General features: G+C 34.7%; 1 protein-coding gene across 1 annotated transcript in view; it reads left to right on the forward strand.

Annotated features, from left to right (window-relative positions):
- The window catches only part of MCPH1 (microcephalin 1), a 144,000-nt gene that overhangs the window by 10,127 nt on the left and 108,559 nt on the right, over positions 1 to 25,314 (forward strand). The window contains exons 4-9 of the mRNA XM_075145188.1: positions 1,192 to 1,276; positions 1,929 to 2,049; positions 2,341 to 2,481; positions 3,719 to 3,814; positions 6,028 to 7,050; positions 13,392 to 13,498. Coding sequence (XP_075001289.1) covers positions 1,192 to 1,276; positions 1,929 to 2,049; positions 2,341 to 2,481; positions 3,719 to 3,814; positions 6,028 to 7,050; positions 13,392 to 13,498 — 1,573 coding nt within the window. The remainder of the gene's footprint in view (positions 1 to 1,191; positions 1,277 to 1,928; positions 2,050 to 2,340; positions 2,482 to 3,718; positions 3,815 to 6,027; positions 7,051 to 13,391; positions 13,499 to 25,314) is intronic.

Raw genomic sequence — 25,314 nt, forward strand, 5'->3', positions numbered from 1 at the left:
TATCCAGAATTTAATAATAGCCACTGAAGTCCAGCATGTTGAATATCATCTCTATTTGACGCTCCAGAGAACCCTAACTCAGTTAGTTTGACAAATACATGTAGTGGGTTGGCTCTTCTTTATTCAAAACTGAGTAACTAAGCATTAGATTGTAATTCTACAGATACAAACTTTATAGCAGTTAGATCACTAGGTGTCACTAGAATCACAGTTTTGAATGACTTCTGGCAGAACTCTAGTGTAGTCTATTAAGGTTCCATACAATTTCTCATAATTGGTTTTATTATTTATTGTTTGCAAATAAAACTGTATTTACCTATTTTGATCAAAAGAACTTTAATTTATGTATTAATAACCAAATTATTGCCTCAACGTCATCCTTAGTGTTCACAAATACAGTAGATGATATCATATTCCAGGATAACATTAGCCCTGCTGTTCTCAAGTCAGTCTTTGAATATGAAAAGACAGGAAAAACTAGGGATATGGTATTGGATTTTTGATCTTGTAATTAAAAAAAAGCTTGCATAAATATAGATTGCTTCTCAATAAGGGGCTTTTTTTAGCATTGCATATACAAAGAAAAGGCAGAAAACTGAGACTAATAGGTAAGATGTAAAAGCCAGGATCAGGTGAAGCCTTCTTCCTCATTTGCCTGAATAGAAAAATTTCCTGCCCGCCCCCCTGCCATGATGTTCTGTAGATTGTAGTTAGGAATTTACTGTCATCACAGTGACCAAGTTAAGGTTAAGTTCACTAGCTGGTGAACAACGAAAGCCTGCAGTCCTCACAAAAGTCAGGGCAAGATTTGAGGTTCATGAGAATCTGGCCAGAAGGACTTAATACAGTGGGTCTTGAATGCATGGAAAATAACATATGAGTGGGAATCCTTGAGATTCAGAACATCAATTTCGAGGGCATCATTAGGACAAAAAAATTGTATCATGTCCTATATTTGATGTGTAATAGATAGATAGATTTTCTTTTTTTTTTTTTTTTGTTTTAGCATTACAGTAGTTAAGCTAAAGATACACACTTAGGGAGGGTTGGTGTTTCATTATTACAGGGCTCAGACAACTCTTTTTGCAATAAAGGTTCTCATTCTTAAAAAAACCCCAACAGACAAACAAACAACAACAAAAAAAATCCAAAACCCAAAAAACCCCAAACCTGCTCTAATTTATTATACAGATGTCGAGAAACTGGAGTACATGTTGATGAATCCTTATTTCCTGCAGTAGACACTAATGAAGGATTACCACCACTGATTAAAAAAGTGAGTATGTGATTTTTTTTTTTTTTTTTAAATAGACCTAGAGTAGTAAACTTTAAAGTTTGAACTTGACTTCCTGACCTCAGGCATTTGAACTGTTTATTTTCAGAACACTCTGTAAACTCTACCTATCCATCTGAGTAGGTTTTTAATGGTAGGCTATGGCTGTGATGATGTAACATCTTAGCTAAAGAAAGGGTAATAAAAGTAGAGTTTTTATATTGGTGAATAAAGAAATGAAGATTTAAATTAAAATGACATAATGATTAACTAATCAAAAAAACATGACTGTAACGTGGCTTATGTTTCACTGAGTTGCGACAAACCCTAAAATCCTGGTATTTAAAAAAAAAAAAATCTTTCAAAGTTTAGCTTTCCTACAAGTAAAAAAGAAAAGTCACTAAGGTGACTTAGTCTCCTTTTTACTAAAATCTAAGCTAAAAAAATTTGTTAGGTTCTTTCTTATTTCATTTTAAAGTTCACTTTGGAAAACATTAACTTCTACAATTATCTGTGACTCTCAAGAAGGTGATAATAAGTAGCATAGAGTTAAACACTGATAATAAATACTGTGATAAAGTGGTAGGCAAATAGGAAGTGTAGTTACTTCTGGCAGTTTTATACCATATAATTAATAGTTTTGTGTGTCTTGTAGCACAAATGTATGCAGCCAAAAGACTTTGTTGAAAAAACTCCAGAAAATGATAGAAAGCTGCAGAGAAGACTGGCCCAGATGGCTAAAGAATTAGCTGTGCAAAAGATAGCAGTTAATGCTGGTAAGAACTACTTTGGACTAAGATTCAAATATCTTAAGTTATTTCTTTAAAGCACTTGAGGGGTTTTGGTTTTTGTTTGTTTTTACTTTTATGCATCTCACCATGAGAAATACAGTAGACTTAATTTTTGCGGAATTCTTTGCAAGTTTGTGGTATTAAGGCATCTGTAGTGATGTTAGGTATAAGGAACCTCAGTTTTTCAAGTTTTTTGGGGGAAAAAAAAAAAGAAACTTCACCTGAAGCTGTTACAGCATGTAAATGTTAATGTACAAATGCAATTTCTTTGTGTAGAAACTGATGTACCAGTTTTACTATTTGAAGACAATGGTTCGCTTGTATACAGCCCTGTTAATAAGATAAAAGATCAATGCAGTGCAATGGAAAGAAGAATAAAGGAGATGAAGGAAAAAAGAGAAAATCTTTCTCCTACTGGTAAGAAGTTACATTTTACTTATCCACAAACATGGACAAATGGGTACGATCTTTATTGCTGAATTTTTGGCACGCTTCTCTTGCTCTGGCCTCCAGAATTTTTTTTGATTCTTACTTGATTGCATGTCCTCCCTTCTTCCCAGGTTTCGAGTAGGTGTGAGTGCTTTAGTTTTTAGTTTCTTTCTATCAAAGGGCACAAGAAGTCATGGAAGACCATGATTGCAAAAAGGAATTTCTTAATCACTAGACTGCTCAAGAGGACTAATGTTTAAGCTAGACTTTCTAAACTTGTAAATTGATATTATCACAACTTGGTTAAACTTTACAGCGAGACTCTAAATCTTACTTCCTCTTGAATTTTAACGTGAATGCTGTACTTGACAAAAATTGTAATGTTACTACTCCCAGGCCAACAGTTTAAAAAGGAGTCCAAAATCTGTCCAGGTACTGAAGAGCAGGATTTAAAAAAATAAAGTAATTTGAATGACCTAATTGAATAAATCTAGTTGACTTCAAAATGCAGATCCTGATGAATTAAATCTAGATTGCAGTTTCCAAATAATTTTTTAGTGTTCGTATTACCTTACTGTGAAAGTATTTGAGGTCTAAGTCATTAGGTTTTGTCAGTTATAAAAACTGTTGAAATGTGGAACATCTTTTTTGGCAAGTGGAATCAGTAGTATTTGAAGTTTTAAGAAGTATATGTCAACTAGACTGTCAGTTTATCATTTCAAAAATAATTGTGGGAGGAAAGTAAAGAACCAGTGATACATGGATGAAAAAATAAATCTCATTTATTTTAGCATGGCTTGTATTTGTTTTCTCTTTGAGTTTTAAGGTAATACCTTCAAATGTTTTGAAAAGTATTTATGCTATTTCAAGGCTTTGCTGCTAATTGCAGAATCTGTCAGATTCTTCAGTAAAATGCCTCAACTGGCTTAGAAATATCTATAATATTTTCTAAATGGTTTACCATCATTCTTTAGTTTCAGAAAAATGTGGTGCTGAGTAATCTACAAAAAATTTGCTTAAAATTGTAGAATATCTAATAGCTTTTTTGTTAGTATGTAAATTTGAGATACTGTTGAGCAGTCTATAATTATTTATATGGTTATAGTTAGTTGACAAAGCAATGACTTGTCTCTTGTGATTGAGCTGTTTTGAAATAAGACTAGATGGTGTTGAAATCTGTATGTTTGCAAATATGGCTAACTAGTTATTATTTACAAATTTCTAGCTTCGCAAATGTCTCAAATACCTCCAAGTAGTTCACCAGGAGACTGCCCGCTGTCTACTTGTGTCTTAACTAATTCAGAAGACTCATTGTTACCAGGTAAATAACACAACTTCATATATTACAGAAATTAAAAATAATATATAGCCTGTATATCTTATTTTGGAAAGGACAGTATGCTGAAATGGGAACTGTATATATTTGCTCTATTATTTATAATTAAAGCTCAATTATTTTAGTTTTTCTTAACTGGCAAAGTATGTAGAAGTAAGAATTCAAGGAAAATGGAGTGTGAGGAATCACATTGGGTAAATGCTCTGCCTTACTGCTGTGTTGCTTGCCTCACTTCCTACTCTTTCCTCACATCATTCCCCATTAATGGCTTCTTGTCCTGGCATGGTGTCAGTCTTCTCTGCTTTTACAGTGATCTTGTATAGAATACAGAGTGCGCACTAAACAGCGTGATGAGGGGAGCAAAAAAGAGAACTGAATGAGAGAGAGACCTCAGAGAACTGAAATGTCTTACAAACTTTCAGTCAAAAAACTTGAATTTAAAGGAAACCTAATGTGTTTTCCAGCTTAAGTATTCAGGGATCAAAGAAATAACAGGAATAAAAATAAATAAGCTTTTAAAATATTTTATGGTTGCAGATGAATTCAAGTAATTTGTTATTAAGGTTGTTATTCTCATAAAGTTAGGGGTTTGTTCCTGTGTTTTGGCATAGTAGCAGGATGTATGGGAGAAGATTATTGTGAAGGCTGTTGAGCTATGTCAGTGGGTATCTTAACAGCATTAATCATGTACGCAGTGGGTATGTACTTCAGACCTCATGTCTTCTGTCAGTCACATGAGCAAAAAGCTAAAGTCAGATGCTGGTTTGATCTCAGTAGAAAAGTAAGAAGATGACAGTCTTTAGAATTCATAATGAGGGCCACTTTAGTGGTCTGCCTACTCTCTGTTCTACCCCAACAGTAAGCTATACCTCATGCTGTTTTCAAGTGTTGTATTTTGTTGACATCATACAGGAACTCTGTCATGCTGGCTTACATGAGAACAGGGGCAGGATCTGAGACATGTCTCATGCAATGTTAGGGAGAAGTAATAGCTCAATACAGGAAGTAGCATAGCTGTGCCAACAAACTTTTTTATTTTGGTAAATTAGTTGTGTGCTGATGAGGTTGAACATCGTGATTTGAGAGCTTTACCTTGAGTATGTTCCTTCAACATTACAACTGCACAATGTAATTTTACATAAGAATAGACCTCCACATCTCGTGACAACGTTCAGTGTAGCTTCCATCTCTGATGCTCTGTGACGGTGCCCCTTTTGTTTGTGCTTGTGAGATACATGAGTATGTTGGTTAATGGTTAAAAAAGGTCAAGAATCCAGTTTAATTTGAGGATTGAAGTTAAGACTTTTTCAATTGTCAATATGAGAGTCTGATCATGTCATGTGAAACTTCTCTTTTCATCTCCATATATTTCATTTTTCTGAATTTAGCTAGCTGCACCATATGTTTAAAAATATTACTTACATTTAGTAAGCAAATAATATCAAGACTTCCCCTAAAACCTACAGGGGCACTTCCAGAAGGAGTATTGCTGAAACTTGTACTCAACATGTATTTAAACAAAAGCATCTATTGCAATAATCAGATTGTAGAACAACTGGATTTTAAAAAATGTATTCTGAATAATCAAAGATACTAGCCTGTTTCAGAGGAATTTATTGTGAAGAATTATGAATAGGTTCTGTATATCATCTCCCCCAAAATCATTTTGTAAGAATAGCTATAAGAAATGATATATTTTTCCACATTCTAATTATTTTTAATACATTGTGTTGATGTATGTTGTATGATACTATGATGTTGTATTTAATTTCGTCTTAACTGCAAAAACTACAAGGTGGTGGTAATGCTGTGGTAGTAAAAGTTATTATTGAATTTCCAGTATTACTATAGCTAGCTTTATCAGTGTAAAAATCATGTTGTTTTTCTCAACAAATGCAAGAGTGAAAGGGAGTTCCTCTGCTGCTTTGTTTCAAGAAAGCAAAACAGCACTTACGGATACTTATTACCACGTAAGAAGATATGATAGCTAAAGCTATTGTAGCTTCTTGTCAACATAGAATGTGCTTTGTTTCTAATCTATTTTCTGTTTAGTTTTTGATGACTTGCCATATAATATCTAGGGAAGTGACTAAATCCTTGTTTTCTTCTTTCAGTAATTTCATATGTATTTTACTAAGAAATTTGGTACTCAGTGTTTTGTTAAATACACTTCTATTGCCACTTTTCATATTTTGCAGGAGAACAAATGGAAGACTGCTTGAACTCAAGTTATGATTATCTTTGGGGAACTGATAAATTAAAGAGGCAGAAAACAGAGGTAGTAAAACACACCTGTGATACTTGGACTGATATTCATGTATCCATGAGTGCATCTGTGAATTGCCCCTCACATAGCTATGAGCAGAAGAGTTTAACACCAAAACAAGATAGCAGAAGAAGCTTAAGAAAGGAACAGATTTTGCAGCACACTTTGGATGATAAATTCTCTTTAGAAAAGAAGGATCTAAAAGAGTTTCCAAAGAAAAATCAGAAGGATGAAAATATCATGATTGCTTCAGTTGCAAACGAAAGTTCTCTTCTCCCCATCAAGGGCTTGGGTCATATTACTCCTTCCAAAAAAATTGTCAAGTTAAATACTGTTCCTGCTTTGATTGGCAGTCTCTCTAATTCATCTATGAACAGTGAAGACTTAAATACATGTTCATTGGATAGAAGCTTCCCTGTTGACAGAAATGATTGTATTCTTGAAGACAAGAAGAGGAAGAAACTACAAACACTATCTCGTTTGAAACTGGCTACCTCAGAACTGGGTGCATCAGGGTCTAAAGAGTTCTTGCAAGCAGTTACTACATATAGCAAGTCTTTTTGTGCTGAAGAGGCTTCTTATGAAGACTTCTTTTCATCATGTAATTTGAATGAAAATGAAGTACAGGTACGAGTACCAAATGAATCACAGAATCCTCCTGAAGTTTGTTGCAAAGACTCTATTACAAGCATGGACTCACTTGATATGAGTTTCTGTAAGCCACATACTACTTCCAAGAAAAGTAGGAAAAAGTCTATTCCAGCAAATGATGTTTCAGTAAAGAAAAAATTCAAACCAGCTGAACATCCTGGAAGTGTGCCATTAAATTATATGTCAGATGGTGAAAAAGCTGACACTGCAGAAGCTATAGATTCTGATGATGTGAATAGGCTGCCTCAGCATGCTTATGAAAAATCCTACAGAACCAATGTGAATTACTGTACTCGCACTACTGGTAAGTCGCTACATAGAGCTGGAAAATGAAAAGATACCATACTGCATTATATATACTCATGCAACTAAATTGCAGAATGAACTGCCATTCCTAAGGGAAAAACATTTCAGAATTACACCAAAAGAAGAAAATGCTGCAGTACTGACTTTATTTTTGAGTAAAATAAAGGAGTTCATAGGATCCAAAAGAACACCCTTTTTTTTCCCCATACATTACAAACACAAAGAAGTCACCATGAGATAAGGAAACTGTGCTCACAAAATGCAACAAAAGTATGTGAGCCTTCTTTTCCCCTAATGCTTGATATTCTGTAAACTTTCTGCTGCTATTCAAAATCTGTTTAAGAAGCCAAGATCTTTCTGTTTTAAATGTTACGGTGCTCTTGTAAATTGTTTATAAGTAACTTCTCATCATAGGGTCCCTTGTTCAAATTATTTTTATTTCACAAGTTAAAGTTGCTATTTTAGATTAATTGCAGTTAAGAGCATAAAATCTCTAGTGGGCAAAAAAAAATTGAGTTAGCAATTTCTAACTTGTGCTATGATGAAGATTGAATAAGACATTTGAGGGGATGTGCAAGAGTTGCAATGTAAGCATCTTTTTCAACCACGGCTTTTTTATATGGAACTGATCTTAGTTTTTAATAATAATTTTAAGAGTATTTTTTATATTTGAGTGTTTTCAAGTTGGTTTGGCCTAAGTTATTTCAATGTAAATGTATACTAGAATATTGAATCTCAAGAACTTCCCTGAAAAATGCTCCTGACTTGCATTGGGGTAATCACTTTCAGATTTTGATATTTTGAGCTCTGTTTGTCAAGCTTTATGTAGGGTTAAATATTTGTAATTATAATTGTATATTTTAGTCATTTGTTTTCCCTAGAAAATTCTGCAGCAGTGCATCAATGAATTATATAAAATCAATTATTAACTTAAAAGGCTCAACAAACTTGGTATCAGACTTATGAAATCATCTAGTGGAAATATGGAACGGTGACTGTGCTTATATCTGTGGGTAACAAGTTGCTGAACTGTAAGCTGCTATTTTGGGTTCACTACATCTGTATTTTAATACCTGAAGTGCATCATTATAACACAGTTAAAAAAAAAAGTTGATGCAGGTGTATGTTATACAAGTATAAATGTACACCCATAAATATATGACTCCACTGTCTGTGTTTTTTGCCATGTGGTAATGTAGTAGAAGATGATCCTTAAATTATGTATTTCTTAATGTCAAAGAACAGTCTATTTTTCATAAAACAATCATGAAAACAAATGGGGAAGGAGAAAATGTTTACTACTTTTAAACTTAGGTATGCCATTTAATTTTAGAGGTAATTCTAACTTTTAAATTCTAGTGATTAAATTATGATCAATGTTCTAGCATGTTATGCTTTTATTTTCTGGCTGGACAACTTGTTTAACATAACAGACTTTGGAGGAGAGGAAAGAGGAACAGTATTCAGCAGACAGAAGTTATCCGATGTTTATACTTTTTATCCTTTTTGTTAGGAACGTCTGTAAGTCTCAATTTGTGTTTCTAGTGATTTCAATAATATTTGTGATTTATCAGTGATGGCCATTTTCCCAAATATAATGTATTCAGCTTCATGCCTCTTGTGTAGTCAAGTAGAACCTCAAGTTTGACAGCTCAGAGGAGCTCACTTAAAAATGGAAGGAATCAATAACGAAAGATTAGTTGTATTTTCCCTAATGCAAGTTCTGCAGAAGATTAAAATCTTGTTTTAAACTTACTACTGTGACACTGTATGATGGACTATTTTTATTAAATATAGGTTTACTATTTCCTTTTTTTTTTTTGCTTGAATGTAAGTTATTTCTTGTCCCTGTTAATTAGTAAAGAAATAGTAAATTGCTTTGTTTTTCTGTGTGTTGTATGTGATTTGAAAACTGGTAAATACAGTATATTATTTTTAAAAGCTAGAGAATTCTTTTCACTCATATATATACATTTAGGAGTAATCAAATATCTATATAAAATTTAATTATATCTGTATATATTTTAAATACCAAACATTTTTCTTGCCCATTTTTTCCATGTGTTTTTATGTCAGTGGCACTCTTACCCAGTGTCTTTAATGACAAGAAGTAGGATTTTATAAGCTTACGTTCCACAGACTACTTGGAACATTTGATTTTAAAGTAGAAGTGTAATATGTAGGCTAATCTGAAACTAACTTTTCAAGTTGTAATGTTTATGTTGTAGCAAACTTCAGGTTCTTTTGCAGGGTACACTCAAGGCTGTCCAGTTGTTCTGCTGAACAGCACAGGCATAAACATGGCTGTTTATTTTCATCTTACTCCAAGTCATAAATCAAGTAGAGAACTGTCACAGATACAAGAGTTGAAATTAATTAGGCATTATAAGAATGTTAAAAGATGCTTTCCTATTCAGATTCACTTCTTCGTTCTCAGCTTTGTTTCTGGAAATGAAATGAATTTTCTATCTTTCTGATTAAACCAGCCATACCTGATAAATTTCAGTGCTCTGTAATCAGTAAGTGCTGTGTAACCGGGTTTTGTGTGTCAGTGCCTAAATTTTTAGCAGTTACAAAATGAGGAAAATGGTGGCTCTTCTCTGTCATGAATATAAGTTTATGGAAATGCAATAATACTATCTTTTGTGAAAGTTAATGATCTATGTTACTAGGAGAGTCTAAGAACTTCTTTGTCATTCATGTTGTAAATTGCTTTACTTTGAAATCCCGTCCATCTGCTTATAACTTTTTTAATAGGGCTAATGGTAGGGTAAGTTGGCACTTGAACCACATGGTTTAGAATGCCAATAATTGCTCAAATTTGCTTAATTCCTATGGCTTTTCATCTGAAAGCTACAATGATACAACAATAAATAATATTAGGCAAGGAATGCAGGAGTATGCTCTTTTAAGCGTTTATCATCCTAAAATAATTTAGAAACTTGAACTGGGATTTAGCATTATTTCCAGTCTTAAAAATAAACTTAAGGCTTAGCTGAGTGAATTTTAGATATTTGTGGTGAATGTGGGAAGCAAATATTATCTTAGTTGGCCGAAAGATATAAACTAAGACCCGTTATAGTGTAATTAATGTAGTTCAATGTTAAGATGGGGAATTTGGAATATCATTCTGTTATTTGGTGCAAAAATGATGCAGTCTAATTTAGATGAATGAGTTTTACCTGAGGTTCTAGGTGCTAGGTGCTTAATGCTGCTAAAGTACTGTTTATGTCTTTAAAAACACACATGTGAAAACTTCTTTAGATTTGATGTGCCTTTTTTTTTCTTCAGTTTTGGAAGAATACAAGCTTACTAAAAATATTGTGTGATGTCCTCTCTTGACATTTTATTATGTCCTTTTAAAAAACAAATAAGTGATGAAGAAGAAAACTATTTCTTCCTCGATTTGTTTATCTTCACAAAAAGTTTAATTGTAACTAATTACTAAAAAAAAAAGGACAAATATTTCTGAATAGAGGAACAGGTTGAGGATTATTTTGATGTAGTCAAATTTACAAAGCCTGATGACACTTGTCCTAGAGCACATAACAAACTAGATAAAATTGTTTTAAACCATTAACAGGTTCTCTTTGAGAATGTGGTGGGCACATAAGCTTTCAGAAGACTTGAAGAAATTGTGTTCTGAATAGCAAAAACTTGGTATTTGCCCATGCTGGAATAATAACTACAATAATAACAACAACACAAGTTATTAAATATTCTGTGCATATGTGCCTGAAGGATTATTAATGATGACAAATTCAGACTTACTTTCCTCATAGTTGGGGTAAATAACTCTGTGGATAAGTACAAAATAGTAAACACGATATAGCTTAATTTCAGTGACGTTTCGTTATGATATTCTTAAAGTAGAACACTATACTATAGGTAAAATTTTTATTAGTTAGACATGATTGATTTCATTGAACAAAAACTATCTCATTGTGCCTAATCATTACTTTGCTTTTTAAGTGGAAGGAAATATCAAATGGAATTTTGAAGATAATATTCTGATTCAAAACTTCTCACTGGTGATAAATGGTCATGTAGAAGCTTAAATTGCAAATTAAAGTCACCCTAATTTGTTATAATACTTCAGAGGGCTATCAGAGTTGTTGATTTTGATACCAGTCATTGAGCGATGTTTTAGAAGAGAATTCAGGGGATCTAATGGAGCACAGTGGCATGAGTTAGCTGTGTATTTGAACTAAATTTAGGGTAACTAACAGTGGATGGAATTGCTTCCAAAAGTGCTTCCAAAAGTTCTGTTGACCTTATCTGAAATACCCTAGGAAAAGCTACTGAAGATGAAAACTCCTTACTTGTGACTGAGCAACTGCTTGAAAAAGAAGCAGTCAGGGAAAAACAGGCAATAGACAGTGAAGCTTGAGACCTACAGGATGGAAAGGGTGGAAAGTGCTTGAGAAGTCAGGTCAGGAGAGAAGAAGTAGGAACTGGATTGCAAAGAATAGTCCTTATTTATGTAATGCATAAGATCCCCAAGCTGATAATCAGAGGAGGTGATGGACCTCGTCCCCTGTTCCTGCTTTCCTGTGAATATGAAGAACCAATGAGAGTGAACCATAACTGGTTGGTCCAAGCATAACAGGTCTTGAGACTTTAATCCCAAGTGGGACAAGAGCTGCGGAGCTTGAGCATTCAGGTGAAGAGTGGCAAAAGGAATATTACACCAATTCTCGCTGCCCTCCCCAATCCACCCCTCCAAAAATACCCAATTATGGTGGATCATCCTTTTAGGTCACTGAAATAACGTACTGGAAATTAAGAGACATACCTTGCTTTACCCCCATCTGCTTGGGGTAAAGCAATGGAGTAGATGATCTCCTGACATCCCTTGCAGTCCTGTGGTTGGTGGGGGTTTTTTTAAGCTTCAAAATACCTGCTTTCTATGTAAAAGGAGTTAAATTTAAATTTCTTAGCTTTTTTTATTGTGTGGCAAGATATTTTCTTCTCTTCTACTTGCCACCAGTCTTGCTCAGTGAATGAAGATGATGGGCCTCAGTGCAATACTAAATAAAATTAACATTGTTAAGTAATTAGTTCTCCCTTTGTTAAATGACACTTTGTATTTAAATACTGAGTTTAAATTAACGATTGTACCTGAAAGACAGGTTTACTTGTATTACACAAAAATTACTGTAATACTCTGTAAATTCACATGAAACTTGCAACTTTAGTGTGAAGAAGTGATGCAAGAAGATTATAATTTTAAAATAAGTAATCAGTGATGGAAAATGTTTGTCATCATTTTTTGTGTTGTAATTTGTTGTTGTTGTTCTGTCACCTCAAGAATTAAGAGTTTAAGTAGCTGACAGAGGAAAAACAAATGATTCTTAGTTATATATGCAGTCAGAATAGTAAATATATATAGTACCCTTCAGTATTTTCCAAAAGTAATCAGAAGAAGCTTATTTGGGAGGAGCTGAATTTAGGCCGCTTTAATCACTAATTATTAAACTTCCTTTAACTGGTCTCGTGCGTTTCTTTGAAATTAAAAATTAACGAATGTCCTAAAGTAGACTCCATTGAATTAAATTTGGGAAAAACGATCTACTTAAATCTTCATTGATTAATACTTCATTGATCTAATTAATACTTCATTGATCAAAAGATAGATCAAAGTTTTTCATCTTACGCAAGCAAGCTAGTTTCACAAATGATTCAAAAGTTTATTATTTATTATTATAAAAGTCATCCTGACAGTGCTGAAGAATTAAATACATGTTAATTCCCAAAATACGTGATGAAAAATAGTGCTTTTTGGTAGCCACATTAGAGTACATTCTTATGGATGGTGCTTTTTTATGAATAATAGGACTGATAAGCCTGCATGCACACACAATCCTTGCCTGCTAACAGCTTGCTAGATTTGCTTGCAAAGTGTTTGAAAATATGTTTCAGACCTTCAGGTCATTTCAGATAAACACAGGGTGTACCGAAGACATTGACATTTCAATAAGAAAGTAAAAATCTAGCCGCCAGTGCTTCAAACTCTCAAATATCTCTGTATTCAGAGAAATGGCAAATTTCGTAATAAATAGAAAGCAATTTAGCTGATTCTCTGCTTGTAGTTAATATAGGGTTTTCAAAATATTGGAAATTGGGCGTTTTACAAGATCAGATACTCAAAGATTAAGTTAGATGCTTACGTGTCATTCTTTTTTCTGTAACAAATATAATGGAAAAATAACTGGTACAAATTATTAACTTGGGTATCTTAATTGTACATAGCTCTATGTGCTATGATAAAATAATTGGTGGCAGTTTCATTTCACAAGATTGCATTTTTCATTTCAAGTTTCTAAATTTGGTTTCTAGGTGATGAAGTGTCAGAGTGTCATGTTACTGATGGCTCTTGCAAAGTTTTTAATGAACAAAAGAATAAGCACAATGCGGGGTTAAGAAAAACTAGAAGACTCCAAAAGGTCAGTTTAACTGGACATATTTTTTGTTAAGCTCTTTCTTTTTCTTGGAGAATCACTGAGTGCCTTTGCGTGTACAAAAAAGAGATGCATTCTCTATGCACTATCAATTTAAAAACTTTTCTGAATCTCACTTTCCTTGAAATGTTATGTGAATGATGGTCAAAGACAATACATATAACCATGGAACTCAGCTTTCTGGTAATTTGTGGTGGCAGAGTCTGTGCCAAGTTGACATCATAAAGGAGGTTGGTAAGTCAGCTCAAACTGTTTTAGTTGAAAAGCCACTGAATAATCTGCAAAGATGCCTATCCTTTTTGGAGGAGTTACTAAATAGGGTAGGGGTTTTTGTTTGTTTTATAGTGGATCTGTGGTGGTGCATTTCCCCACTTCCCTTGGGCCACTTTACAATCTCAGGAACACCTGTTAGGCCTTAGCCATTGTGTAGCGAGTTGGGCGGTTGAGCGTTCCTTGGCCGTACCAGGCACTCTTGCATGGCTAAGGTGGGGAGCGACACTGATTGTACCAGGAACACCGGCTACCTGATCAAGGCAGGGAATGAGAGCAGGGGATAATTTGTCATCCCTGACAGCCCTGAAGCATTCCCTACCTGGATTGTGGCTCAAGTGGCATGATACTGTTGTTACCATGGAACAATACCATAATTACTATCCCGGATCACCCGGGATAGAGGCCAGGATGGAAATTTACTGATGACTAAAGCCAATCAATTTGCAAACCTATTAACAGCAGTCCCAAATGAGACCTTTTGAGCTCTCCTGGACTGCAGCAGGCTGCGCCCAGAGTCTCCTTCTAAGTTGGACGCCTCTCAGAGTTTGCAAACTCTCAAGTTTGTGATATTCGGAGAAATGCTTTTTTTTTTAATAATTTTAAAGGTTTCCAGATGCAGTTTGACTGTGCAAAGTCATATAGAGACAATGCTGGGGTTTTTTTGATTGAAAAGTAAAAAGAACTTTACAAAAGATTTTATGTGGTTCAGCCAGACGGTCTGGCAACCAGACAGTTGCACTGAAAAGTTTTACTTCATATTTTCCTCAAGCAATTGTCTATTAATATATATTAAATATTTATGAATACATCTATTTAAGGTCTTTTTTCCATTGTTTGTATGCATACGTACATGCAAAATTTATAAAGCCCATGTTGGAGATCCCTAGGAAATTCTTAGTGAAACAAATTTAAGAGGATATTGTTTTGAACAAAATTAGACTGAGTGTCTAAATTTTTGTAATGAATTAAGTTGCAAAGCTTCTCTAGTACCAGTCACAATATGTTCTTGAAGCTTTTTAAAAACAACCAAACATTATACAAATTTTTAATAAACATTTTTTTCCAATGGCAGCTTAAACATTGCAACATTTTGCTAATGTTTGACGATGTGAAAGTGAAGTTAAGTTAGAAAATTTTAGTTTGTTTCCTTTGCCCAAAGCAAAAAGTGTGTGAGAGAAATAGCACAAATATTTTAAAAACATGATGTTATTGAATCATAGTATTATGAAGAATTTTCTAATGTTTATTTAAACCTTAAAAGAACGTTTATGTTAAAAATACAAGTGCAAAAGAAATGCCATTTCCTAGCTGTTTTAATGGACTAAAGTTTCCAGAAATGTGACTATGTGAACCTCCAGACCTTTTAAATCTAAAAAAGAAAAAAAAAACTTTTAAATTATAGTCATGGTAGAGTATATGCAGTTTTGTACTGAGTAGTTCCAATACGAGGCTTCAGATCATATTGCTGTTATTCTGGGAATCTGTTGGAAGTGGAATCTGTTAAATTCGTTACTTAGCTGCAAGTCTCTTAATTTGGGAAGCAATGTAAATTGCAGTTAGTTTTTTTCATACAAAAAGAGTTTGAAATCTAATACCTCTCTAAAAACATTTTAGATGTTTGTAAATGTAATTCCTAGACAATGTCTGAACTGGAACTTCTTGAGAACTTTAATTATAACTCATTCACTACAGTGAACACTACGATTATAACTCATTCACTACAGTGAATGCATGTCAGTAGGCATTTGGAGTTCACTATGTGATGGCAAATATTAAAAAAGCCATACAAAAATATCTTTAGGAAATATGACCAGGCGTAAGTGTTAACATTATTTACTTCCATGGTTATTTCAATTTGTCATTTGTAGTTTGTTTAATTTAATATAAATCAAGCTGTAGATTCTGTATCTCTCTGCTGTGCTATTTGTTTTCTTCAAAATCTCATGCAGGTTGAGTTTCTTGTATTTTGTTTTAGGTGAAGTTAAAATCAAGAATGACTTTGTTCAGGTACTTTTATATCACAATTTCAGATTACAAGTACTCATATTTTCTTTCTTTATCTATACTATTTATATAGGCATGCTTATTGTACTCTTAACATGGAAGACTTCTAATAAAAGTTATCTAAAATTCTACTGTCAACTAACAAAAGCCATGAAGACAGAGCAGTTTATAATGGCAGCTGCAGGCATGTTGGGGGAAGATAAATAAGATTTTCAGGAATCTTTAATGGCTTCAGGAACAAGCTTTTTGGATTTAAAACAACCCCACCACCCCAAAAAACCCCGGATTTTTGGTGTGTTGTACATATTCAAATGCAGCGCATAAAGATAGATTTATAAATCTGGCCTATAGGTTTGAACTTCTTAGTTTTGAGACACGACAACCCATAATTAAGGATAGTTCCAGATTCTCCTCATACAGAGTTGGTAAGGATAAACACTGTGGATTAATGCCTATGAATGTCAGCAGGTGGCTTCCCTGGTCTAGAAATCTAAGTTGATGATACTGGATTGCAGGGATAAAAATAAACCCTGTATGCATTGTGATGCATTTTTCAATTATTCCATGGAATGGAATACATAGTTATTTGTTGCTTTGCATAAGGAGGACAAAGTGAAATAACTAAAAATCATAAAGTCAAAAATACATTCAAACAAGTTAGTTACAGTGGTGTTAATCTGGTGGTATGAGGGTTGAGTGCTCATTTCATTGCTTAATGTCACAAAAATGTTTATATTTGTCACAACACCTGTTGCATGTCACAAATGTAAACATTCTGTACTTTAAACAGATCAGAGAAAGACTCATTATGAATAACCAGTTAATTGCCATTTTTATTCAAATAAAAAGTTTCATATTTTTAGAGGGATATGAGAGGTGATAGATATCTTTTAAAGGATCTAACAGTATCACATCACTACAAAAGCAATTGCAATAAATTTTGCACTCAAAAAACCCTTTAAAATACTATCTTCTGAATGAATAGAAGAAACTCTTCAATCACGTGAAAAAAACAGTTTAAGCATCATGAGGGATAATTAAAACCATAGTTTCACAGAGAAGACAGTATGGACTTAACTGAAATTCCTTCAGTTTTGTTTTTAAACAGATTCATCTTGGCTTGTACTTGTGTAGCTCTTGGATTTGAGTGAAGGTAAAGTTATCCACACTGAACTTAAGAGATTTTTGAGAGAAGAGAAAATTTTTACAAAGAATCTAAGCTCATGCTGTGGAACAATTAGTGTGAAGCAGGCCATCATTAGATCCTGTTATCAAAATCCTTCTTTTTGAAAATATTTTATTCATGGCAAAACAAATTTTAATATCCTCAAAAATCTGTAACTGTAAAACTTGAAGCATCTTGTTAGACATTCAGGAAAGTAACTTTATGTCTATATTTGATATGTGCACTTGTAGACTGTCTTAAACAGATTGTATCAGTTTAGGAGACAACATCTTTTTATGTTTTCCTTCCAATTTTGATTTTGTAGTTGCTTTGAATAAGTACATATTTTAAACACTGATACTTGAAATGTTACTGACTTCGAGCCGCAAATGAATATTAAACTAGTGCGAATTAGACAAGGTGGAAGCATGCAAGCTAATTTACAATTAACAATGAAGAAACAGGAACTTACCTACACGTTTATGATCGGGGGAAAATACTTGATGTAATGGGGGTGGTGGACAAGTGATCATTGAAAATTATTCAAACTGATTGCTTCTGGGTATAGCGATGAGACGAGTGACTGAAGCTACAAATTATAAGAGTGCTTGCATGGTACCATCAAGAAACTTTTATAGTATTGACCAAACATCTGGTGGTGTGATTTTATTCATATCTGATTTGATCCTAGAATGTTTCTTGTTTACAAGATGTCTCATCTTACATGAAGTAATCCTGAAAGTGTCTGACCAACTCTAGCTGATGATAACTGAAGAGTTGATTATTGTTTAACTGTAGTTATCTAGCTGACTCAACATAAATTTGAAGAAACAAGTTGTTGGGAAACAAGCTTTTGAGCAGACTACATTGTGGGACAAGTAACTTTGAAAGTGTCAGTGATAAAAGGATCTAATGTTATATATCACTGCAGAAAATTTGCTTCCTTGGAGTGTCTGAAATATGCCACTGAACATTGATATCCAACAAGAAAGTTTATTTTTACTGGCAAGACACAGCTTATGCTATTGCTATATCCAAAATATAGTTGTGGTCATTTGTTTGTTCCAAATGTCCAGGTTTTGTACTAATATTAGCATTTGAGAACAAAATGTCGTATCAATAAGTAGTGTTCATATTTGTTTCATATAAATGGAATATGCAGATACTCATTTGATAAAATACTTCTTTTCTTTCTTTTGGTATAAAGTTAAGTAATGAAAAAAATCTAAGAACTTTGTATTGGCCTAATGGATTTTAAAAATATTGAATGCTATGAGAGTGATGTATAGGAAAAACTAAAATGAGTATCAGCAAGGTTAATATGGGATGGCTAAAATCACTGAAAAATATTCTTAGTAAATTTTTGAAAAGCGGAGTCTCAAAATACTGCCTGTGACTGAGTACTTACTGGTCATGCTCAAACTTTTCAGAGGATAGCACTGTAAAGGATGCCTATGTATCCCATGGTTTGAGACAGTTTTATAAGTCCTGCTGTGTGTTTAATCTCATGGGTATTTTCACTGAACCTTTGCAAGGCAGTTCTGGTTCTGGACTTTGTCCATCTAGTGAATTTGTCCCACACACTTCTCCCACATCTAGTTGAGGGCTTCCAGAACAGAAGCCATACTCTTGGCATCTGCTGCTGCACCTTACAGTGCATGCTTTGTGCCATGTCCTGGTGGCAACAGCTTGGTTATGGCCCCTTAGGGATGCTACCATTCCTGCCAGGAAGATCTCCTGTAGATGGACCTAGTGGGCTGATTCGTGGCCTTGGGTCCTTAGAAATCATTCTCTTATGACAGCTTTCATGCTAGCTATTCTGGACTAACTACTGAAATGCTATGGTCTATTTCTTAACTTGAAAAAAGTCAAACTCTTTTTGAGTCAGTACCTTTCTATGGCAAAAGGCACAACCTCCTCTCAACTCAAGTTTAGGGTGTTTCCTGTTGTCCCAGGGACTCTTGCAGCTGCTGTTCACTCTTGTATGGGTTGCTGTTTGGAACACTGGAAACGTGTCGTGATAGTGATACAGGAGGTGGTTGACTTTGCAGTTTGTCATCTTAGCAGGCAGGGTAGTTAAGATCCAGGAGTTGAATTCGCCCAAGTTTTTATATAAAATTTTCACTGAATTTCGGTTCGGTCAATTAACATATTATTAACATATTGGTTCTTTTTCAGAACCTTATTCAAGAAATAGTGGCTTAAGTATATGGAGAGTTTTGATTTTTGCCTGCATAGAATTAAGAAAAAAAACTTCACTGTTTCTTCTTCTTTTTTTCTTCCCCCCCCCCCCCCCCCCAAGATTGGTAGGTATGGTGATTTTTGGTCCAGAGACTATTTACGAGGTCTTACGTAAAGTCAGAACATATTTTTTAGTATTACTTTTAGGCAAGTAGGAAATTGCTCGAGAGCTATCCATGGAGAACAGTAGATAGGGATAAGCACTGAGAATAAAATCCTAGAATCTCAAGTTATTTGAAGTCCATCTATATCATCTCCATCCTTTTATTTAAAAGTCTATGGCATTCTTGGATTTGATGGTGGAAGGGAGGCTTAGGTGCAAGAAACAGATGCAACTCTTTCTGGCTCAGAGCATGAGGGGAACAGTGCATAAACATTGTGTAAGAAGTGAGGGCATACAGTCTGTGCTTGAGACATACATACTTCACTGCTGAAGATATGTATGTATGCTGTAACTTAACTCTAGTTACTAGTAAATCACAATTCTTTTCTAGTTTTGGGGTACACTGTTACATTTAACACTGAGGTCATAACTGTCATGCCAGAAAACCAAACTATCCACTGGACTGCAGCTGGTTTGGCAAAGAATCAGTGTAAAACTGAAACTATTTTCCCTCTTGGCATCAGAAACCACCAGGAAGAAAAGCAACTGCTAGTTAGATCCTCTTTTTTTGGGAAATGTAGCTCTTGGAAAAATGAACGCCCTACATAAACCTACTGGTATCTGGCATGATTCTATAGGCCGGAAATCCTTTAGTTAATGGAACTACTTTCTAAATGATAGCCTCAGAGCTCTTGAAAATTGTTGAAAATCAATCTAAACAAAAGACTTCCTAAACTTCATTTCATCAGCATTTGACATGTCTTCATTAACATTTTTTTTAATAATTTAACAAATAGCACCATTCTTTTCCACATTGAAATTATAGAAATTTTATGGATTAGTGATGTGATCTTTGTGGAATTGAATTATGTGCTCACAAAGAAGTCTGCATGGAACAGGAATATAAATATGCAATCAGTTACATAGGAAAAAAATCTTGCACCACATTACTCCTTAGTAGATGTACTACTTCCTACTAGTATAAAGAATCAGAAATGCTGAAAACAGTGGCTGTTGATCGTAAGTACATTTCTACCCTTCCTGGGTGGTGAGCTTGTCCACCTTCCCTCCATTGGCTGACAATACCCATCAAGGTATTCAAGAACATGGTGATCCACCGAGAAAACTGGAAGAATGTCAGACGACAGACAGAATGGCTTTATGCATCTGAAAAGTTGTCAGTAAATGGCTGCAACTGTTTTACCTTTGGCCCAGAATTCAATGAGAACCCAGAAACAGTAACTGGAAATTCATACCCATTTTCATGCAGAGATGAGGCTAAGATAATATTTTGGTTAAGTTTGGCACTCAAAATATAGAACAGCAGAGCAGGGATTGTACTAGCGTATTTGAAAGAATTGTGTGCATGTATGATTAATTCATAATCCTTCAAGATCCTAAAAGAAAAAAAAAAAATCTTTTTTTTTTTATTATTATTCTACCCTTCATAATATTGCTGTTGCACCTCAAAGCCTGAAATAAATATTGTTCAGTTGTTTACCATATTGTCTAGAGGACAGTAAAGTTTTAACTCAGGTTGTTGACTATCATCAACGAGTGGGTTACAATCTTGTCAGCAGGGTATTTACACAAACCTAACATAAATCCAGGCTTGACTTTTTGGGGCTGCAAATGTGTTCAGGAGTATCTTCACCTGAAATTCCATTCATTGCTGCATAGTTGGCAATCTCCAGAAGACTTCAACTATCCAAATCAACCTCGACGGTGTTAATAATTATGCAAACCCAGTATTTAACAGTTGGGGTGATGCAAAATGGTTCTTTTCCTCTTAAAATAGTTCCATCCCTACAGCCTGTGCAATGGAAATGTGTCTCTTTGTGCCTCAATTGCTTCTGCCCAGTGTATGACCCATTATGAGCAGTGTTAACTGAGCCACTGACGTCTGCAATGAAGTAGCTGAGGCAGACGTCATTTCTAATGAACCATGATGGGTGGCAACCAATATTACCAAAAATGGAATGGGTGGCTGATGAAGGCTTAAAAATCAAACCTTTAATTTCACTGAAGCTACTCTACTGTTGCCCATTATCCTTGTGGCTTAGTTATTATCTCACAGTTAGGGCATAGGGTATCTCAGCTGAAGCTTTATAAAGTGCTTTTAGTTGGTCATAAGTCAGCTGTCCAAAGAAATTGTTTATATTATTGGATCGTTGGATCATTATGAAAGCATAAACAGTTTTTAATGTCTGAACAGGTGAAACAGATTCACTCCTACATCATGCTTAATTTTTTGTTGAAATTATTCACAGAAGGGTACAAACTATTTTTGTTAACCTTAGTGAAGCTGGGGAGTTGGGGGGAGAAGTTCGTGTTACTTAAAACAGAAAAAAATTAACTGTGCCAGACTTTCTTACAGATCATTTGGGAAGGTGAGTACACATTGGGCATTATTTGGTGCTAATGACAGAATTAATTTATGCCTTAGTGTGGTCTTTAAAATATTTCTGCTTGCATGAGTTTTCTCTGTAACATAGTATTGCTCCATGATAGTCCTTGTTCCTCTTTCTCCTGTCTTGTGACTTTTTTGGGTGAGGGAGTGTCCTTCCTTCACCTGAGCTTTCATTTTCTGTTAGAATCTAAACTATAAAGTGGCTTTCTCCTCCCCTTAGCATCCCACTTCTTGACATTCACTTCTGTCACATTGGCAGTTTCTCTCTCTCTGTCTCCTCAGGTTTCACATTATATGGTCTAGAGGTGAAACTTTGCTAGTAAAAGACAGTTGAGAACTGGGCTGCTTCTTTTCCTGACCGGGAAGCCAGCCCCTAATCTATACCTGTTGGAAAGGCTTCGGCATCCCATCAGAATGGGAATCACTGCTGCCTGTGCTTGCAGAGATGATAATCATGCTTGGTGGCTTTTTTTCATGTCATATTAATTGACTTGGAAATTTTTGGTTGCAGTCAAAGGGGGTGGTAAGGAGCATCTGCTCTCCCCTTAATCTGTCCTACCAGAAAAAGTCAGTCTCTGATTTTGCTAATGATCACAGCCAGAGAAACCTGTCCTTTGAAGTTGCAGAATGCTGTGAAAGCTGCCCCTTGCTACAGAGTTTTGTATCGCCCATGGCTGATTTTTTTTTTTTTATTAGTTGTTAGCTATTATGGTTGCATGTGGAAAACTGAAAATGTCAGCAAGTTGTAAACTGTGACACTGCTAGTCTGAAAAGTCTGAAGCTATTCATCATCCTTAATCTTGCCAATAGAAGTTCTAGGGGTTCCTATGTCTGTGATTACAGGATTTCTCATTTTTTCTCATCTTTGGCAGTGAAGGAAAGCTGATGCCCAGGTACCTGTCATGTCATCTTATTTTTCTGTCTTCTTATAGCCTACTTTGTTTTTTCATCTTTCCCTATGGTAGTATTCATTTAGTTAGGATGGGTGCATTTTTCACATCTTTCTAGAACCAAAGCAGAGGTACTATATTTGGTCAGGAAATCACAGTCAAAATTGAGTTTGCAGCCAGAGGAAACTGGAAAAATATCAGTATCAAAGGACTGATAAGAGGAGAAAGGCCAGCCAGAAAGTAAAATTACAGCTTTGAATAATTGCTGTTTAAAACTACTGAATTGTAATCATTCATTACAATTACCAATTATTTTCAGCCATGAGCCACAATTACTTGAACAGAATAAACTAATGTAGCACAATTTATAGATTGTTTCTTAAAACAGCCTTAAAGTTTTGGATCCTCATTACAACCTTCCTAGATAAAAGTGAGTGAAATTAACCTGGTTCTTTAATATTCCCATGCTACACATGGCTCTGTTTTTTGGCTCGTGTACTAGTAGGACTGAAGATTATTACTTCTGAAATACAGCTGTAAAGATGAGAAGTGAGTATACGAGTTCTGAACTAATTTCGGAACCATCTGATGGACCTACAATAGCCAGAGAAAAAAGGGGATTGGAAGAGTACAAAACAGATAGCATAATAATCTTGTACTTTCCCTTACACTTTATTTGCACATGCATGCACTACTTTCCCCTGCCTCCCTCTTGCCCCACCAAAGTCCTTTATCCCTGGTATATTGGCCAAACCACATAGGGTAAGTATCTTGTCGAGTCCTGAAGGTGAAGGTCTTTTTTTACTCCATCACAGCATACGTCTAAGTTTGAGAAGCTTATTTCTTTCAGAAATTCAGTCAACTTTAAGGCGTAAGAGGAGCATTTGGACTAAGCAATATACAATTCAGAAGTGGTATTTATTGGTTGAAATCCTTTCCTGAAAAATATCCGAGGCCCGGGTTCTCAACCCAAAGGCAAAATGAGATCTAATATACTTAGGCTGGAATTTAACCAGTCACAACTGTAAAACTATTCCTATCACGTCAATTCTTAGCACTTTATGCTTGAGAACTGGCCTGGAAAAACATATTTTATGGTGACATTTTAATTCATTTGTCACTTACGAAAAACAACTCATGACATTCTTAAGGAAACAAAATTTGAGTTCACTTTCTTGAAAACCAGGTTGTACAAAACAGGACTTTTCTCTTATTGTCCTTCAGCTCCAAGAAACACCTGCTCAAACTTAGAAGAAAGAAAGAATACATTTTGAGGTTGGATGCCTCTTTTGTGGTGTAGGTCAGTTAGCTCACAGGAAGTATCATGTTGTCTTTAAAGTACTGGGAAGATTTACAAATACTATTTCCTTTGAGCCACTGAAATGCATGTTTTATATTTCAGATTACTTAGAAAAATCCTGTTGTTGGCAGACTCTAAAGAAATACTTAACGCAACTGTGCTCCTAATAAATATATAAAGGGAAGCTGAAGCATGTCATTTATAACACAGCCTGTATTCCAGACCTAAAAAATAATTCAGAAAGAAGTGTGTTCTGATTTAGAGTACAGATATGCAACTCTTCAGGATTCAGAGATTAATGATAAATAAAAAGACCAGCTAACTTAATACCACCTTTTCCAGAGTTTTATTAATAATAATCCTGCTACAAATGTGCATTAGAACTCATAATGATGCTCACCAGATGTCTTTTTGCTGGTCAGAAAAGAAAATGCTAACTCAAAAAAATTTTTTGCAATAAAAGCAACATGTAAAATAAAATAGACACAAAGAGCATAGAAGAAAAATTGCATAGCAAGGAGGGGGAAGCAATTAACTTGAAAAATGTACAACTGAAAATTAAAACATAGTTTGGCTAAGTTTTCTGCTTGGTAACTGTAATTAAAGAGGACTGCTTGTCTTACTGAAGCAATAAAACAAAATGTTGTCTGCTTAGCAAATGACCTCTTAACTTGCAAAAATATGCAGTTCTGAGTGAAAATGAAATAATAGTTTGGAAGAAATTAAATTTATTCCAATTTCTACCTTTTGTATGCATCCTTCTGCATTCTTGAGTCTTTGAATCACTTTGAAGCACACTGACAGAACATTTGCCCAGAATACTCACTGTATCATCTTGTATGCTATGTGTTATAGCATAAAAGCTACAATCAAAAACTGACTTTGCAGGATAATGTCAAGATAGGCTGCAGGTTTCCCAATTTCTGTGGATCCAGTATTTTGACTTCCCTATAGTTAAGGTATTAATGAACTATTAACAAACATTTCTGCTCTGAAGCTGAAGAAGCAGCTGTAGGATTTCAAGCTGCTCTGGCCTTCGTTTATAGTAATGCTTTTTTTTAACCCAAGTTTGGCAAAAGTATTGGTCTGATTAGTAATACTTCCATGACATTTTATTTGTTGAGGAAGGGTATTTTTCTGCACATTCTGAATAGGCACATCAAGATCTGTCTTTGGAGCTAGTACTATACAAGAGCCCCAAGAACCTAGTGCAATTCTTTTTGTGTGGATGTAACTCCAGACTTAGCCAAAGAGCTTCGTTCTGATGGCAGTGAGGCTTGGCTTCAGATACTGAAGGAGAACATCATGACAATGCTGAAGCATACATATTTGACATAGATGAGGTTTTCAGCCCAGAAAGATGGGACAGAGAAGAGTAAAACCTTGCTTTTAAGCCATGTTTTGTGCCTTCTCAG

Source organism: Calonectris borealis, chromosome 3 (genome assembly GCF_964195595.1).
Source record: "Calonectris borealis chromosome 3, bCalBor7.hap1.2, whole genome shotgun sequence".
Lineage (NCBI taxonomy): Eukaryota > Metazoa > Chordata > Aves > Procellariiformes > Procellariidae > Calonectris > Calonectris borealis.